Source organism: Chrysemys picta, chromosome 3 (assembly GCF_011386835.1).
Source record: "Chrysemys picta bellii isolate R12L10 chromosome 3, ASM1138683v2, whole genome shotgun sequence".
In the NCBI taxonomy this organism is placed as follows: Eukaryota; Metazoa; Chordata; order Testudines; family Emydidae; genus Chrysemys; species Chrysemys picta.
The window spans coordinates 197,661,749-197,681,080 of record NC_088793.1 but is presented as its reverse complement, the minus strand read 5'-3'; the positions used below and the strand labels follow the sequence as shown (position 1 = coordinate 197,681,080).

General features: G+C 42.2%; 1 protein-coding gene across 1 annotated transcript in view; it reads left to right on the top strand.

Moving 5' to 3' along the window:
• Positions 1–19,067, top strand: part of SPTLC3 (serine palmitoyltransferase long chain base subunit 3) — a 131,124-nt gene extending 112,057 nt beyond the window's left edge. Inside the window, exons 10-12 of the mRNA XM_024110307.3 lie at positions 12,730–12,865; positions 14,616–14,745; positions 17,255–19,067. Coding sequence (XP_023966075.1) covers positions 12,730–12,865; positions 14,616–14,745; positions 17,255–17,368 — 380 coding nt within the window. The 3' untranslated portion in view covers positions 17,369–19,067. The remainder of the gene's footprint in view (positions 1–12,729; positions 12,866–14,615; positions 14,746–17,254) is intronic.
• Positions 19,068–19,332: the final 265 nt, after the last annotated feature.

Sequence of the window (19,332 nt, the reverse complement as noted above, 5' to 3'; positions counted from 1 at the left end):
TAACAAAATAGAACCACTGAGTGGACAGATTTAAGACTGCTAACAAACCAAAGCAGTTTCCATACTGACGAAGAATAAAATGTAGTGATGTAACTTGCTAATGAAGCATTTCAAAAGTCATATTTTTTCTATTTAATATGTGGTAATTCATTGACAATAAAGTAGCATTCCTTCCTATATGCTTTTATGGAACTCTGTCAGTTTTTAAATATATTCTTAAGACGCTACTGTCCTCATGCATGTTACAAAACAATACCTGAGATTATTAAAGCAGACAGGATATTTTTAAAATGCAAATGACTTTCACTATTTATGGTCTTTGGTTTAAGTTTGGATCACAATTGCTCTCTCTGCTTGGAAATTGAAAATGGGACTAGTAGTTTGTCGTCACAATTGAGTTCTCATGTACTAGATCAAAGCTGGCATCTTTGGATTGCAAAACCTGCCGGGGAATATGTTTTTGTTTTTTAAAGGTTTAATTTAAAAATTGGCGCTGAATCCCTGGAAACATTTACATTTGTCTTGGGTTTTGTAAAAACGTAGGACCAGATTTTCAAACATGCTCAGCACCCACAATTGGCACCAGATTTTCAAAGGAGCTCAGCTCCTGATTCCAGTGCTAAATGGGAGCTGAGCTCTTTTGAAAATCTGGCCTTTCATGTTTTGTAAAACTAAATATGGCTGTCGGTGTCTCTTGTAAAATCTGAGGCCTTAATGCTGCAAGCTCCTCTGTGTGGGCAGGTCCCAGCACCCACTCGCAGCAGCTTGCAGGATTGGAGCCATCCGTGATGAACTACATTCGTTTCAAATCCCTAAGATTTTCTTCTTGTCTTTTATTATGAGCTGCAATCGCTTCTCTTAGGTCTTGATCCAGCAGAACACTTAAGGATATGCTTAATTTTAAGCCTATGAATATTCTCATTAAATGCAATGTGACTACCCAGGTGTGATGTGCTTAAAATGCTTAAGTGCCTGGCTGGATCCGGGCCTTGCATCATAGCCATTTTCTCAGCAGCAGATGATGAGTCAGGTTGGATTCTGCCACCAGTACTCAAGCTGAAGCAGAACAAACCCTGAATGTAATTTCGCTGATTTCAACGGCGCCACTTGCAGAGTAAGGTACTCCTCACCCTATATGTGGGAGAATTGCATCCCTAGAGAACAATGGACTATTGATTCTAACGGGCAAGGGAACTTGAGTAATAGGCTTATAGAGCAAGACTTTCAAAAGTACTCAACAGCGGCGTAATGCTGCTCCTGTTGAAGTCAGTGGAAGATTTTCTGTTGACGTCAGAGGGAATAGAGCAGTGCTGGAGTGAGGTTTTGCCACTGGAGGGCAGGGGGTGGGGTGATGGGTCATTGGTGGTGAGCTGGAGAGCAAACCTGCCCTGCACTCACTTGGCAGAGGCGGCTCCCGTCCTGCAGCATTACCCAGCTCCCTCCTCCAGGCATTGCAACCTGGGCACTATGCGACCTCGTACACCATGCTGCAATGCCTTAGCAGGAAGCTGAGCCTAGTTCCATGGGCCAGGAGCCACCGCTACCGTGTGAGTGTAGGGCGGGCTCACTCTCCGTGCCACAAAAGGCGCCACGCATACACCTAATGGCTGCTAGGGGTGCGGTCACCCCTGCTTCCCCCCATTCATTCCACCACTGGGACAGAGACAGGAGTGGCAGAACCTCCCTAAAAGTGGAGGGCCACTGGTGCGCGCCTGTGGCCCCGCACTGCCCCTTTCCCCCACGCCTCCTCTTTCCCCAAGGCCCTGCCCCCTCACTGCCCCCTCTCCCCAAACTCCCACCCTTGTACCACCCCTTCCCCCGAAGCCCTGCCCCCACTCTGCCTCTTCCCCCCAAGACCCCACACCCTGCTTGCACCTCTCCATGCCCTCTCCCCTGTCACTCACCCTTATAGATGGTAAAAAGTGAGAGGGAATAGCCCTCCCCCTTTTAAAAGTGATGGGGCCATGGCCCCCGCCCCTCCCCCCGTTCCGGCATACCTGGACAGAGGCCAATGCTGGGTGCTTTTGATAATCCCTCGCACAATAATGATCTCCCCTTAGTCTCAAATTAAGCATTTGAGAAAGAGGTTGTGAAAGAGATCCACAGACTAACATGGAAATCAATCTCACAGTTATTCTTATGAAGTCAGATTGTGAACTCCTTTGCACACACTTGTGTGCAATTATTCCCTCCAGTAGTGGTACTGAAGTCAAGGAAATAGGAATTACTCAGCATGAGCAAGGGGTTCACAACTGGCGTTTCGTAAGCAAAACCTCATTTTTACAATAGGCGATAATACAGCGTTCCATGGCACGTCAGGGGACCTTCTTCATTCTAGAGATAGCAGAGCTTTCCATTCCCCGGCAGTTCCAGAAGAAGCTTGCTGCTGTCATATTACTCCAATTGGCAGTGGGTAATCAGTCTGAGGAACACAAAAGAGAGACTTGCCTTTCCTAAATGCATTTAGATCCTTGGCATTTCAGTAATACCTAATATGTTACAGATGTAGTGCAATGTGTGCTGGCTGGCTTTCAGCTGAGGGACTGACATGCTTTGTGATTAATCACCTGTGTTTGGTAATAAATATGCACAGCAAGGGCTTGTCCCTCTCTCCCTGTTTTCATGCAAGGTGCTTTTAATGTACATGATACTGCATTATCAATATTGTGTGTAAGTGCCTGTACATACCTGGCCAATAAAAAAATCAACAGCATTTTGTACAATTCCTCCTCTTCTCTGTCCTTTATTTGAAATTACCATTGCTTTTTCTCTGAAAACTTAATTCACAGTTAAAATTAGACTGACTCTAGTCCTTAAAGGCTTATTTAGCAGGAGTATTAGTCTAAAACATTTTGGTTTATAGGTGGTGTTAGTGTAGAAGAAAATCCCTTTGTTTCTCCCTAATCCATAACAAAGTTGTTTTTATACAGAACTGTTATCTTAGAGTTCATTTCCTTTAGGCACCCTGGTTTTATAATGTTCTATTTGTGATTTAGTGCACATGGAGGTACATATGTGTTACTTCTATAGTGGAACCAGAGAAGGAAAGAAAATCAGTCCATCTGTAACTGTTTAGGGGAGAAGAACAGCTATTGTTTTTCAAAAAAATTTGCAGCCTATTAAAGTTTTCATTTTACTATCTAGTTGTTACTAGAGGAAGGCAGGGGAGTAAAGTTCTGTATCTCAGGAACATAGATTGAAGAGACAGTCTGACACTGGTATGTAGAAGTTTGATTGGATGACTAATTATCTAAAAAGTCCCCATGAAAAAACAGCTGGAGAAGATTAAAGCAGGTGAATTTGTGTCTTGCTTAGCCCACTGTATGCTGAGGAAAAGTACAAAGAGCGGGATTATCTTCTCTGGAACAGATTCAGGAAAAATAACCCTCTTTCAGTGAACATGCACCTGAGATATAAACATTAAAGGCTACAGGTTGCTTGTTCCTGGTTTCAATATGTTGAGTAAGAATTTCCAAGGTTTGAAAACCTTCATGTGGAGTTCAAAGGTAAAAATGTTGTGCAGAAGTTGGACACATCTAAAGTCTTTGCTGGTTAAAAGCTTTCAGAAGTGAAAAACAAATGTCTTTGGAAGAGTAAAAGAAACTTTGCTTGAGAGGGATGATAATTTTGCAGTCAGAGGGTAAGATAATTTGCTTGTGTAAATCAGCCTACTTCCATTGAAGTCAATGATTTACGCCAGCTAAGAATCTGGTCCTCAAACAGTTAGGCTATTGAATTCAACACTCACTTTGCGAGACTCCAGTCAAAGCAGGTTTGTACCCAGAGAGCTCAACTCTGAGCTGCCTTATGTGCTCACTCAAGACAATGAGAAGGCATTGGGCACCTCCTGTCCCTTTGCACTGATTACCCATATTCCAGGTCACAATGCAGGTGGGGTGGCGGCCTTAGGGTGACCAGATATCCCGATTTTATAGGGACAGTCCCGATTTTTGGGTCTTTTTCTTATATAGGCTCCCCACCCCCTGTCCCGATTTTTCACCCTTGCTGTCTGGTCACCCTAGGCAGCCTCCATAGAACCACTGCTCCCCTCCCACATGTGATGGGGAATAAACGGGCAGGGGCAAAGAGTAGGTTTTGCCTCCTCAATTCAGCCAGCTGGCAAAGGGAGCCAGCAAGCCTGGGGAAGAAATTGGGGTCAGGTATGTGGGAGGGAAATTAGGCCCTTCAAATGAAAGCCTGTGCTTTACCCAAAGCTCCCCTTACATCTAGTATTGAAGAGACTCATAAAACTGAAAACAAAAGGAGCGTTGAAATATAATTGCAAACTTGAGATTTGTCTGCTGCACCTACCACTGTAGCGTACGAGATAAATAACTGATTATATATGGTAGTAGTGGAGCAGTACTACATCAGATGACAATGTGTATGAGGCAAGTAGGGGGTCTGTAACCAAAAAACTTAACATCAGAAAGGAAAGTGGTGAGGCTTGGTAAAGAAATGGTCACCCACCTGCCCATCCTCTTCCAGTATTCTCTCCCTCAGAGATCACCTTACTATTCAGAATTCATCCATTTTCTGATCTTTTTCTAGGCTTTTTCCACCCCCAGCAAAATGGTGTTAACCTTCTGAGTCTAATGTTCTGGGATGTCACACTGTTTTAAAAGGCATTCCTACCTCAGCATTTGAATGTCCTGAATTGAGCCCTGTGGGCATGCTCCAAAGGAGAACACTCCCTCCGCACTTACAAATTGTCTAAGGATGTAGATTTGGGGTGGTTGGATATTCAGTTTTGAGGAGCTTGTCTGAGGCTATTCTACCAACTTATGTCAGTATAGCCACATCACTCCGGGGTGGGATTTTTCCCTTAATAGGGAACGAATATAACCTGCACCTTAAATTGTTACATATTTTTTATTTGTCAGCTCTATGCAATGATCCAATAGTTTTGATAAATATTTAAAAGCCTGGACTTTTGAATGGCTGAGACTCTCTTTCCAGCGTTGTGGTAAATAGCTGACTAGAAAGGAGACATCTTAAACTACATCCCCCAGCAATATCTGCATCTATGAAAACTTTCCCTAGTTGAAAAGTCAGTAGTTTCAAATGCGGTGGACTGAGAGTTTAGGTATTAGATTGGGTAGTGTTAAAATACTACAGTTATTTTTAATCTTTAAGACACACACACACACACACTTCTTTCTATGCATTAAGAGGTACTAATAACATGTTACTAAATGAAGGGAGAACTTTCATTTTGTAGATTTCAGTCAAGCTATTCTGTGGTCCCCCGCCCGAGCCCCTCAATATTTCCTCCTGGTTTTTTTGAGAGCTACTACACCAAAAATACTTTTGGAAATACCACAGACTATTGTTTTTATTAGAGACTGGAAAGCTTTGTAGTAGGATGCTTTTGTGTTTCATTTGTTTTCCTTGCTCTGGCACAGCTGTTTTTGTTTTAGCAGCACGGGAGAGATGGTTAAACTATTTGTGGCCTCTACTAACCCAGCAGATTTCTTACACAGAACGTTTTAAACTGAATGGCAGAAACTGTAACTAACCAGTTGTCTGCGTGGGCAGTTTTGTGCATGAAGTTACAAATGCAGTGGTTTTATGGGATCTTTTAATTTGTTCAACAAAACACTGATCACTATAGAGCAAGTCCCAGTTTCCCTATAAATTTCCCAGCCAGAAGCTTGTCAGGAGAGCGTCTCGACTAGATGAGATACAAAAGGGATGAAGCAATAGATCTCAGCTAAACCTAGAATTTATTAAGCAGTAGGAAATGATTAGAGGAACAGGGCTTGCATAGGTGTGGTGATACCCACATTAACCAAAAGGGAAGAGAATGAAAGATAACAGGTGCTGAGGAACAGTTTAGTCTGACAATGCCATCTGCTCAGTACCTAGCTAGTAATAGGGGTTAACACAGTAATCACAGCTGGACCAGGTTGGAGAATGGGGAACCAAGGAACAGCAATACAGTAAGTGGATGGAGTCAGCAGAAAGAAGTAAATAAAAATAGGTATTAAGAGTAAAAACTATTCATGTAGAGTACCCGATACTGTACACTTCACAAACAAAAGAGAGAAGTTGAAATACTTTGTATTGGGAGACATGATCAGAATTTCTGAAGCTTTAGTGACAAGAATAATCTATGGGTTATTGTATTTACTGGGGGGAAATCTAAAACAGGTTCACTTGCAGCAATGGAGCAATGGTACTAACCACAAAGAATTCCTAGACTATCTGAATAAAAATTCTGGATGAGCCAGAGCTGGATTCACTGTAGAATCTATAGAAACAGAAATGAAGTAATGAAGCATGTGATATGGACCTCTTACTGGAAACATGGTTGTGCAATCAGGCTGTTAACGATACGGGAAACAACAAAATCTGCTAGAAATCTGCTTCCTTGTGATGTAGAAAGGACTGAAAGGTTTTTCAAACATAAGTGGTTTTTCACTGCTTCTTTTTTTAACATAAATATTGATTCTCTACTCCCCTGCTTTTGCTGGAGGACTTGAGCAACTGAGAGGGGAAGAGACTTTTAGAGACAAATGAGCTTATCCGGATTTTATATTATTAAATGTTGTCAACGTGGAATGATCATGATAACAGGGCCACATAAGGAATAGGTGAGAGAGAGATTGAGTTGGTTCATTCTAACTCCTGGCAAGGGCTTGGAAGAAAAGCTCTTTTTCTGAAACATTCAGCCATACTACCTTTTAAGTGATGGCTGAGGAAGTTCACTCCAGTTCTCCAGTCCTCCAATGAGTCCCCCAGCTTAAAGAGGGAAGATTAGGCTTGATATTCCTGCTTTTTTTCTAAGATAAAAAACAAGCAGGAAAGAATACCTTGGCAAATAAAAACGCTTTACATCTTTTTTTATGCCTCATTAAAACCAAAAAGGGTAGAAACCCATTTTTTTATTTGGAAGATCACTTTTAACTTACCACACTCTTCACCATTCTATGGCTCTTTTTCTAACTGCCTCATTTGGCCCAATGACATAAAAGGATACCATCTGACATGACCTCAGCAGGGGACCATGCCAGGAGATAGTACTGTGATGGTACCTTTCAAGAAAAGAGGATTTTATTTTATTTTTAAAGAGGAAGTTTGATACAGCCTGAAGGGGAAAGTTAGGAAATGAAAATCCATAGAATCCGAATGGAGACGGCTAAAGAATTACCTGATTAGAGTCACAAAGTCTGCATTCCTGAGAACAAAAACCGGGGAAGAGTAGGGCAACAGTTGAATGGCAAGAGCCCAACTATGGAAATTCTACTTACGTTGGTGAGTATTTGCTCATGCAGTTAGTCCCAGCAAAGCCCATGGATTGGTCATATGAGTAAATGAACTGGAGTGGCACATAAACTTTGTTCAGGCCCTCTGGACGTGATGAGTTGCACCTTCCTGTGAATGGGATACTACAGTTCAGCCCCAGGTTTGTAAAAGTTCATTCGGGCAAAAAAAAGGAATCCTCTTAATAATGCAAATTCAGTCCAAGTGACATTACTACAAGGAAAGACAAAATTGTGATTCTGAGGGAATTTGAAGCACAAAGAGCTAAAGCTGTTGACCCAAACACATTACACATATATGAAGTACATCAGAATTAAGAAGCTAGGGTTAGCTAGATATAAAGGAGGAAATAACAAGGAAGCTAAGTGGGATTTTTTTGCATCGGTCTTCACCCCACCAGGAAGACAGGAATGGGGGGGAAATGTCTATTTGTGGTTATCCTTCACAGGTAATAAAGATGAAGTACTGTTGGAGATAAAGGTATCAAAAATGAAAAAGCTGATTAGATGGCAATAAATCTCCAGATGGCACTCATCAGAGTTCTAAAGGAACTGAAGGGTAGAACATCTAGGCTACTATTAAAGCAAAGGACTGGAGGATGGCCAATTATGGTGCCAACTTTTAATAAAAATAGAAAGGGTAAATCCAGGAGTCCTGGGATTTCTTGCTGAGAAAACTGTGTTATATAGAATTTAGGGGAGTATACATTGATGGGGAGAAATTAGTGTGGCAAAGGTATTCTCTGAAAGCACCCACAAAATAATCGAGCAAGGAACTCATGGAGAGACAAGGTGGGTGATGTAATTTCTTTTATTTATTTGTTTGTTTGTTTATTTATTTTTACCTCATCCACCTTGTCTTTCTAATATCCTGGGACCGACATGGCTACCACAACACTGCATGCAACAAAGGAACTCGTGGACATAACTTGTTTACACACGCCAGAAACTGTTACTGAAAGTCCTTTCTGCAGTGCTATTGAGGAAACGTGGGTTGCGAGACGAGGCCCTGTCATGCAGTATAGGCTGTTTAAGATGGAGGCGGTAAAACATGGGCAATTCTTACAGTAGAAAAGGATTAAGGGCTAGACTGTGGCATTAGCCACTGGTCTCTGTTGAGTGTGATACGGAGATGCACTGCCCCATGGGGCGCACCGGAAGGATTGTACCTTATCACACAGCTACACCATTCATTTGATGGTACATGCTGCTCCTCCCAGTCAGCTCCATGGCCTTGTCTCCTCCCTGCCTCCTTTAAGGTGGATCATGCACCCGGGACAAAATGGAAGGAGCATTCTCTATGCTCCCAGTGACTGCAGTGCTCCCTGGCCCTTGCACAACTCATCCTTCTTCTCTGCCTCTGTGCAAGAACCAAGGACAATCTGATCCTTATGCTGGAGTGCCTCATGGACCAATACTACTATATGTTGGTGTTGGTCCTGCTTTGAGCGGGGGATTGGACTAGATGACCTCCTGAGGTCTCTCTTCCAACCTTAATATTCTATGATTCTATGTGGTCTTCACTCAACTTCCCAGTCAAAAATAGCGAGAGTTGTGAAAAGTCCCAGAGCTTCTGACAATGGATGGAACCACTTCTGCCTGAGAGAGCCTGGCTGGGAGGCAGTGGCAGCCAGGCTGCCGGGGACAGGGGCCCAGCATGCCATGGGGGGAAGGAGGCTCCAGATCACTCAGCCCCTGTGAGTGAGCTGGGGGCGGGGGGGGGGGGGGGGGGGGCGGTGGCGACCTGCTGCCATTCCAGCTGCAGGGGACAGGGGCCAAGCAAGCCAGAAACATGCCAGGGGGGCATGACTGGTATTTAGGGAATAAAGCACATGGATACTTTTACAATGGTATTATACATCTTGGAACATGGTATCATGCCATCTCCTCAATTACTGGAATCACCAGAAGGAAAGTAGCAACTGGAAAGATCAGAGGTATTAGAAGAAGATGCGTAAAGGAGCGTGTAAAAAGACAGGGATTATTTAGTTTGGAAAGAATAAAAATGAGACTGAGAGCATAGGGTGAAGGTCTGTAAAACAATGAGCAGCATAGTATAGTGACCTCCTGAGGTCCCTTCCAACCCTGATATTCTATGATTCTAAACACTCCTATTTACCCCTTTCCCATACCACAAAAACAAATGGACACTCTCAGTTGGAAGGCAACAAATTTAGAACAGATACAAGGAAATACTTTCTAATTCAACATATAATTATTTCATAATAATCAATGCTACAGGACATGACTGGGACAAATACAATTATATGAATTGGAAGAACATCTGTTACACTACCTAGCATTAAAAAACTGACAAGGTCTATGAGTTCTCTTGCTTCAGGGTGTAAACTGATCATCAGCTGGGGATTCTACTTTCCAAATTAATGTGGGTAATGTACATAATGTTATGACTTGTATAGCTATTCTAGAATTGGATGGAACTGCTTATATACAACTTTAGTGTAACTACACATGCATTACATGTTGTATGCGTTTGATCTATTTGCAAGGTTGACAGCGGGGGAAAGAACAATTTATTTTAAAATATATTCAACTTAGGCTGCCATCAAAACAATAGGAGTAGAAAATCATTTTTAATAGACTGTAATATGTGAGATTAAATAAAAGCAACTGTGTAATATTTCAAATGTCTGAATGAATTTCAAGACACTTGTTTGACCTGTATTGCTGTTTTCTGTTCAACTTTGGTATAAGTAAAAGTGCTTTCCAAAGCAACTAAAAACATTATATGAATGCAATTTCTTGCCATGCAGACATCCCTGGATGTCACTTAGTAAGAAAATTAATACATCTGAAATATTGTTGAAGTGTCTTTAATCATTTCACATGATCTACAATGATCAAAAGTCATCCTTGAACTCTGATAATATCTGATAGGCCGAATTCTTGACTTGGCTTATGTAACTGTCTTGGGCAGCCAACTCCTGGTCCTGTCACTCTCTTCTCCCCCAGTGGAGCACAGAGGACAGGCTCTGTTTGCTGTAGCTTGTGTTGCTTTCTCCTGTGGCTTGGGGGTGGGAGAATGCCGTTGAGCTCATCTGGCCTCCCAGCCTACCCCTTCCAGACTAGTGATCAGCTGCCTGCCGTGGGTTGAGAGAAAGGAGGAAGCGTGCCATGGAACTGGCTCTTTCTCTTTTGGGCCTCCATGGAGCAATTTACAGAAGCAGAGGGAAGCAGATGGCCCTGACCTTGCCATGGGACATTGTTGAGGCCAAGAAGTTAATAAGATCCAAAAATGTATTAGATATTTATATGGATATCAGCAATATCCAGAATTATCATAATTACTAGCAGCAAAACATAGACGGGATATTAAAGCTTGAGCATAAGGGTTTAAGCCAATCCCTAACTATTAGAGACCAGGCTGATACCCTACGTGCGGGGCAGATTACCCCACATCTGTCTACTGCAGGGTTCTTACAACTTCCTCCAAAGCAGTGGTTCCCAACCTTTTCTCTGCCATGGCACACCTCGAGCTCCAGGGGCTTTTTCCCCCTCTCCCCGCCCCAGCCAGCAGCTGCGGGAGGGAATGGGAGGGGCAAAGGAGCCGACCCATCGCTCACACAGGAGCAGAGTGGGGAAGAGAGGGTGATTGAGCTCTGATTGGTTGCTCAGCCCCAGAGGAGGCGGGGCAGTGAGACAGACAGCTAATTAGAAGGCAGCTTTCCCCTCCTTGTCCTCATATGTAGCTTTTCAAAAAAACCCGCGGCATCCCGCTTCGGACCTGATGGCAGAATGGTGCTGGACACTGTCCGTGATGGGACACTGGACTATATGGATCTTTGGGCTCTAATCCAGTCTGGCAGTTCCTGTGTTCCTCTGAACTATTAACCACTGCCCGAGACTTTATGTAATGCTTTCATGTTACACTCTTGTAGGTAGTTTGATATCAGATATTCCTTTACCCTTTTTGTTTACGGTGCATGTGGAACTGCATTTGTATGGGACTCGTTTGCCTTTTTCCGAAGTAAAGATTTTGAAGGATTTTTTTAAAAATGGTTTCCCCTTCCCTACCTCTGTATTTTCTATTGCAAAACATTTTTATTTGGCTCGTCTTATAAATATGTACACTTAATCATAGGCGCCGGAGCACCCATGGGGAAAAAATGGTGGGTGCTGAGCACCCACCAGCAGCCCCCTATCAGCTCCCCCAGCCTGCCAGTGTTTGCCACCCGCCAGCAGGCCCTGCTGATCAGTGCCTCCCCCTCCCTCCCCGCACCTCCCACCCGCCACAGTCAGCTGTTTTGCAGCATGCAGGAGGCTTTGGGAGGGAGGGGGAGGAGCGAGGGCGTGGCGTGCTGGGGGAGGGGAAGAAGTGGAGTGGGGGAGGGGCCTTAGAGGAAGGGGTGGGGCAGGGCCTGGGGCAGAGCGAGGGGTTAGGCACCCCCTGCCACATTAGAAAGTCTGTGCCTGTGCACTTAATTGTGAGGTGAGTGAGAGGAAGACCTCAAGATGCATGTGTGGGAAAAATGGTTACTTCAGCATTGTTTTCAAAAGAATGGTGGGCGCAATATTTTTTTTAAAGGTGAAAAAATACAAAGCTGACTTTCTAGCCTCTCTTTAATTGTTCCTTGTTTGCTTTAGCCAGAAATGTTTCACTAGCTCTAGGCTAGCAAGGGAGGGTGCTAGAGGCGTAGGAAGTGAGCAGCCTCTGCCTATGGACACATCTCTGTCTTCCAGAAGGGATGGTACTCAAATGCAGTAAGATGAATTCTGCTTTCGTTCTTCCATGGCTACTAGTTTCACTTCTGTTCTTGGCCAGCTCATGTGTACAGGTGCAAACCCATGAGAACCTGAACCTGGTCTATGAATTTGCAGTGCGATTCGGACATGGGACATGTGGAATCGGGTTTCCTTGAACAAGAGCCTGTGAAAATAGGTTACGATTGAAAAATCTCTGCAACTATTTTGAATGGAATTTGCACATCTTGCCAGCACAAGGATATAGCAGGAAATTTTTAATCAGGGAAGAACAATCATAGAATTGGATGGATGTATACCAGATACTGTCATACCAGACCACCACTGCTACCAATGAGTATATTTCATCCAGCATGTCCTTTTAAACTATATTATGCACTATAATCTATGTCCAGCGAGACAGAGAGAGAATACTCCTGGCTTTAGGTGTTTGTGTCTGAATACATTAGGTTTGAGTTTCATTTCATGCCAATGTTGGTCAGGCATAATTCAGCAGAAATCAGTGGAGTTGCACTGTTGTTACATAAATTCAGTATGTGCCTCTGTATTTATGTGGCTTGAACAGTTGGACTCACTAAATATTTAACTTAAGGCTCCAATAGCTACATAAAGATCTCACGGATAGCTAAATGGTTCTGAAACTTACACAACCCTGTTTCGTTTGTTTAGTTGTTTGTTTTTCCTGGAGAGAAGCCCCATTGGGATCTGTGCCCTGACTGATTTCATGACTGTCTCATTTCAGGGCTTCAGAGAGTGCGCCAGCTAGGAGAAAACACAAGATACTTCCGGCGGAGACTGCACGAAATGGGCTTCATTGTATATGGAAATGATGATTCCCCTGTCGTCCCCTTGCTCCTTTATATGCCTGGTAAAATAGGGTAAGTACTGAAATGTGCCTGGCAGGCAAACAAACTACACAAACATTATATGGAGGGCACGTTTTAAAGTATTCAATCCGGCTACTTGCTGTAGATGTTGCAAGGGAGAAAATTCTTCCTTTCAGTGAACTTGCCATAGGTAGCTTTAAATTGAATCCTGGCCTTAATCTGGAGCCAGCTTCTCCGTACACTAAATGAGTGTATAGAATTTTTAAAAAATCAAAACTCTTCTTTCTCTTTCTATTGATGTTTTGCAAAAAATATAATAATTTTAAAAGCTGCGCATTGTCTAATTATTTTGAAGGTATTTCATTGTTTTCCATCCAAGATATGACATGTCTTAGACTGACATACATTTCACCATTTTACGGTATGTGATGATATCTCTTGATTGACTTATGTCTTGATTGACTATTACCTTCTCAACGAAGGCCCAGAGCGTAGGGAGTTGGAGTCTTTGCAAAAGTAGCTCTCGGGAGGAGCCTTTGTTTCTGAGATACCATAAATATGGGTCCTACCCTGGCCCATCAGACCTGCTAACAGTAAAGCCATCCGGATAATTGCTTACTCATTCCCATGTGATCACAGGCCAGCTCTTGCACGGAGAACTTGTGCCCTTCTATGGCCAAGCGTCCATCAGCGTTTCAGGATCTGTGGGGAATAGTGAACTCCCCTGTCTCCCAGTTACACCAGGATCCTTTTAGTCTGAAGTTTAACTATTTATCAAGCCCTCTTGCAAGGACTATCTGACGGGCAGAAAGCAGGTCTTATGAGCTATAGAAAATCCTCAGCCCAGAACACAACCCTAATAACTGGCCTGGGGGGAAATGGGAGACAACTTTAGTTGCAAAATCATCTTGTTTCCCTCTTGAGGCATTGGAGATCAACCAAGATGTCTCCCCTTGCCATCTGGAAGTTCAGTGGTCAAGGTGCAGAGACTTCTCAGCATTGGGACCCCATCTCTGGAACTCCCTCATGAAGTTGTTTGTCAGAGCCCCTCTGTAGCTGTCCTAGTGGCTCATGCATGCTTCCTCTTTGGATCAGTTTATTTGTGGCCACAGTCTCCTCTACCCATTTGCACAGATTGGTAGAATGGGTTGTAGTTGAGGCCAATTAATCCACGCTAAGTGTTATGAATCGATCTCTGTCCCTCTGCATTACTTACCTCACAAATATGAACAATTTTCTCCTAGGGACACTGAGCAGGTAGCTGTTCTCCCCATTTCACAGGTGGGGAAATGACACACAGAGGTTAAATGACCGACCCATTCAGGGAGTCTTTGGCAGAGCCAGGAATTAGCCCCAGGTCTCCCAAGTCCCAGTCTCGTGCTGCAGCGACAAGACCATCGTTCTACTTTATGTTCAGTGCCTTGTTCAATGAAATTTGATCTAAATGGCATTAATTTTTATTCATCACCATCTGTTCGTCTAAATATTTGCCTGATATTGAGTCTGATTCTTGCTGCCTTACACTTTACATAGACATTTGCACCTGTGCTCAGTGATTGCAAATTGCTCCTAATCAGAATTCTCTGCTCACTTACATCAGTGATTGTATCTGACAGTCGCTTTGCAAAGATGAAAATGACTACACAAGCTGCAAGGCAGTGGAGAGTTGATGGTAAAACGCCTGTTGACTTCAGTAGGGCCAGGATTTTTTAACCATTGTTTTTCACACTTGAGTGTTTTCTCTTTGTGCTCAGTTTATTGGCAATAACTCACTTTTGTTTTCTTCTTTCCCTCCTCCCAGGGCTTTTGCAAGGCGCATGTTAGCCAAAAATATTGGGGTGGTTGTGGTTGGATTTCCAGCTACTCCTATCGCAGAATCGAGGGCTCGGTTTTGTGTGTCGGCTGCACATACACGGGAGATGTTAGACACGGTAAGAACAGCAGATGTCCTGGTGAAATTAACAACAGATGCTAGAGGGGCTGGGAGAAGCTACCAGTCTGTTACTTTGAATCTCAATAATTCATTTTGCTTTTGATTTTCTTGATCGTTGTCACTTGATATTTAAAGCCTAATTACAGATTTTATTTAAAATATTAAATTATACAACAATTAACTGGACTATATTCCCCTGTTCCTAAGAGTGACTAATCTGTAATAACTAATAAAGACCTACATGAGGAGCACACCAAGACCAAAGTTAACTGCTTTGGCAGGAAACCCTAATTGATGTGGTAATAATTGCATATAAGGGTTTCAATGCCCTTATTTTTATTCCATATTTATGTGAGTTACATTGCAGCAGCAAAATATGGCACCATCTTGGGTTTTGTATGATGCATATGGAACTTTCAGTCCAATATTTGGAGTTGTTTGTATCTAACAAGAGGGCTAAAAGGTGCAATATGACCAGTTTGATCCCTGTATCTTTACCTGCTTCCAGAAGGGCAGTTACACTTCTGTTGAGATGTCCATTATAAACTTCTGTTTCCATCTGTTCATAACTTTCTAAAAAAAAGTATTTTTAAGATTGAAATTTTCCATCTTCCTCTTAGTCCAAGGGTAAGGAAGCAAATTTGGATGAAATATGTTCATCCATTTTTGAGTTAGATAAGGGTGGAACTTTTTTGGTTGCCAACAGATTTTAAGGCTCTTTTTGCATGAGCATAACTCTCAGAAACTGATGCATTTTATACACTCAGTGTTTTCAAGTGGGAAGAGCCCTGATCCTGCTTCTGACTCCATGCAGCTGGCCCCTGTGCCTACGCAGACCTCAGTGGGACTTGATGTGCGCACATGGATCCAAACACAGTTGGAGGACTGAGACCTTAGTCCTATACTCAAGACTAATTTCCAGGCCAATTTAGACCATTTTAGAAACAAAATTGAAAAATCTGGTTTGCACATGTGCGGTAGGAAATTCCTGCTAATCTTAAAACTACAGTAAGGAACAATAGACTACTCAACACGAAGTTAAAATTAAATGGTAACATATATCTATATCTATATCAATGCTTAGTTACCGAGGTGTAGTTAGGTAGGCTGTTATTTCGCTGTGTAGTTCCAGAGTTGCATAAGCTTTTGATTATGCAACTGCAGTAATACACAGTGAAATCACCCTGGAGATTAGGAGCTTAATCTCTTTATTTCGCTTAGGTTTTCTTTCCTTAAAACAGCAGCATTAAACACATGAAAGTTACAATTTTCAAGCACTGATCTTGCAATTCATCTCACCGCGGTATGCAAATTGGGGCCTTGAATGCCACTCCCCGGCAGTCACCTTTTACAAGTTTTGCCTTTGCAGCTAGGTATCATTGCCATAGTATTTGCCACACTATCTAAACTTCCCTATGCCTTGTGTGGGGAATGGGAAACACTCTGGGTAGTGTGGTTTAGTTACCTCAGGCAGCTGAAAAGTTTTTAAGGACAACCACTGCGTGAATGTGCTGTAAATCCAGTGTAAAATAAAAACACACAGCTCTTGTGCCATTTTTCATCACAACAACCACTGGCTTAAACCACTGGCAGTCATACATAAGGGGGAAGACCCATAAATGGGAAAGTTTTCAAGGATGGTAATTTTTTTTTAATTACTTTGCAGGTCCTTCTTTATTTAGCTCATTTTACCACATTCTTAAATGGGGGGGAGGAAGAGGGGGGGAGTGAGGGGGGACTTTTCTATTCCTGAGCATATGTTACTGCGTAAACAGGATTGAAAGAACAGGTGCTATATTTTTACTTGTTATCAACCTATTGGCTGCTCTTCAGCGTGGGCTTGAGGCTGCAAGGTTCTGATCTTCTCCAGGGAGATTCTGAATCCCCTTGCTTTCTATTGAATCCAATAGGAGTTGAGGATGGGCAGCCACTCACATTATAGGCTGAGGCCAGCTGTGATATTAATACAAGCACATTTTCCACTTTTGCTCTCAAACCACGTAATCCTGTTCAAGATATTCCCAATGACCCTGATAAACATCTGGGCCTGGTCCACCACTGGAGTTATACAATGGTAAAACTAGCCTTTGGGATATGTGTGCAGATACAGCAATGTTGTCTTATGTTATGTATGTGCCTTTTTCATGTAAAAATGAGAGTTCTTAGTTGGAGTATTTTTCTCCCTGCATGTCTGAGAAATACACACAATTTAGCAACAGTCGGCTAATAAATATTGCCATTGGCTAATACAACATAGCCTACCATAGAGCCAAATTCTGTTCTCAGTGATGCTAATGTAAATCTAGTGTCGCTCAATTGATTTCACTGACATTCACCAGTGTAGCTGACAGCAAAATTCACCCCTTTGGCTTTATTCCTTTTTCTTTGATTTTTAAACTGTGAAAGCCACATATGTTTTTGTGTCACTTGCTGTTCAAATGTAAAGCAGAAGTGAGAACAGCTTTAAATCCTTTTAAGATAACTGATACAGTGTAATGATCTTGCAGGTCCTGAATGCCCTTGATGAATTGGGCGATTTTCTGCAACTGAAATATTCACGGCATTCCAGGTCATCTCGTCCTGAACTATACGATGAAACAAGCTTTGAACTTGAAGATTGAGTTTCCCACCCGTGAAGAGAACATTATGATATTACAAAAAAGAGAAAAAGCCTAAGAAATATGAATGCATTTCTTCCCTTCTAAGGGCAATTTTTATTTCTCTATTAATTGACCTGAGGGGAGGCACTGTTGTTGCGTTTTACTATATCAAATTTCCATGTGCAAGAGACTATGGCTACAGATCTACTCCCATGGAATTATCTGCTTTTTAAGGTATTTTTTATGCAAGCAGACTCTGTCCCATTGGTCAAGTTGCCACTGTGCAGCTTTGGTGCCTTTTTATGAAGAGGCTTTGGCTAGTTCTTAATTCTGGTTGAAATAATAAATTTGAAACCTGAATGGATTCCAGTGTAGTATGTTAGCTTACATGAGTTTCAACTGTCAGACTGGATAATACCTAATGCATCAATGTGGACTGCCCTGGAGGAAATGGCAGATAAGGATCTTCTTACCTAATTTCCACATTTTGAGTTCTCAAAGGACAGCAGGTGTCAGAAGGACATACTAGCGCATGAGAAAACGTTCATACAGAAACCTACTCATATTAAATATTTCTGACAGAAACCTGTGTTCTTGGTCACTTAATGTTGCAAACAAAACCAACCAACCATAACGTTGTATAGTTCATTGTGAAGAAAGAACACACAACAGGCTTCCTAGTGTGTGGACTCGGAGGTTGTGTGCGAATTGAATCTTTTCGTTAAAGGTGGAAATTCTTTTCTGCTGCAGCATTCAATCCGCAGCCTTCTGCATCTTGTTGCCACTGAAGTTCCTCGGCAGGCTTGTTCCCTTTTCATGTAGCAGTAGTAAACAATTTTAATAACCCTTTAACTTTCCTGTAAAAGCATTGATCAAAACACTCGGATACTTGCAGTTCACAAACTGCAGCTGACATTTATGAGCCCACTACCAAGTTTCCCGAACTACTTATGAGCTTAATAAATGCACTAACTAGTAAATAATGGTGAAGCTGCTCGTTACACAGAATATGAAGTCCAGGGTACCCTACACAGCTCTGCCACCTGTTAACTTGAAGACTCTTTGATTTCTGAATGTACTAAGTTTCCCTAGTTGATTTAAGTATCACTCGTTGAACTACTGTGTTCTCTCTTTATGCTATTATGATGTATTCAGGTGTTTTTATTTAAATGGTGTTTATTTTTCAAATGCTTGATTGAAATAATTGAGCATATGGCCCACAGTCGGAAAGAGAAGTTATGGTCAGAGTTCCATTTCCATTGCATCAGACGAATCTACAAAGATTCTTGAGAAAACATTATCCTCCTCAGCTTTACTTGTCTCACATCAGACTGAGCAGTTTATGAGGAGATTTTTGCAGACCATAGTGGTTGTATGACACCAGTTAAAAATGGTTCTGTAGCTTTAACAAACTCCCAACCATTCCACAATATCAAATGTCATTGTAAACACGTCAGATCAAGAGATGTTTAGCTTTCTGTTGCACAGATGTACCACACTTTCATGTTCTTGAAAGCTCTGGTGTAAACTTAACCCACAGCTGCAATATTAGATTTAGGAACAGAACAATTAAATTGTGGCATACCAATTGCAATATATTACTCCCTGCTTGTTAAAGCAGCTTTAAGGATAAAACAAGGCTGATCAGTTATGAGGTCCTGGGTTTTTTGTTGTCGTTGTTTGTTGTTATGCGAGTTAATAAAATCCAGTGGTGCTATAACTTTAAGAATTGATTACAAAACATTCCATGACATCAGAGGTCAGCTTAGAACATGTATATTGGGGGACAAGGAGAAGTACATAGTGTCATATGATTGTTCACTCTGAACTTGAGAAGCACTAAAGAGGATCGAGGGAGAAGATGTTTGTGCATCAGAGTAAATGCACTGCAGAAATATTTAAAATGTTCTTGGGTTGTTTTTTTTACATTTAACGTGATTTTTGTTTCTTTGTTAAGCCCCCTATTTGCAAGATACAGCTTCCAG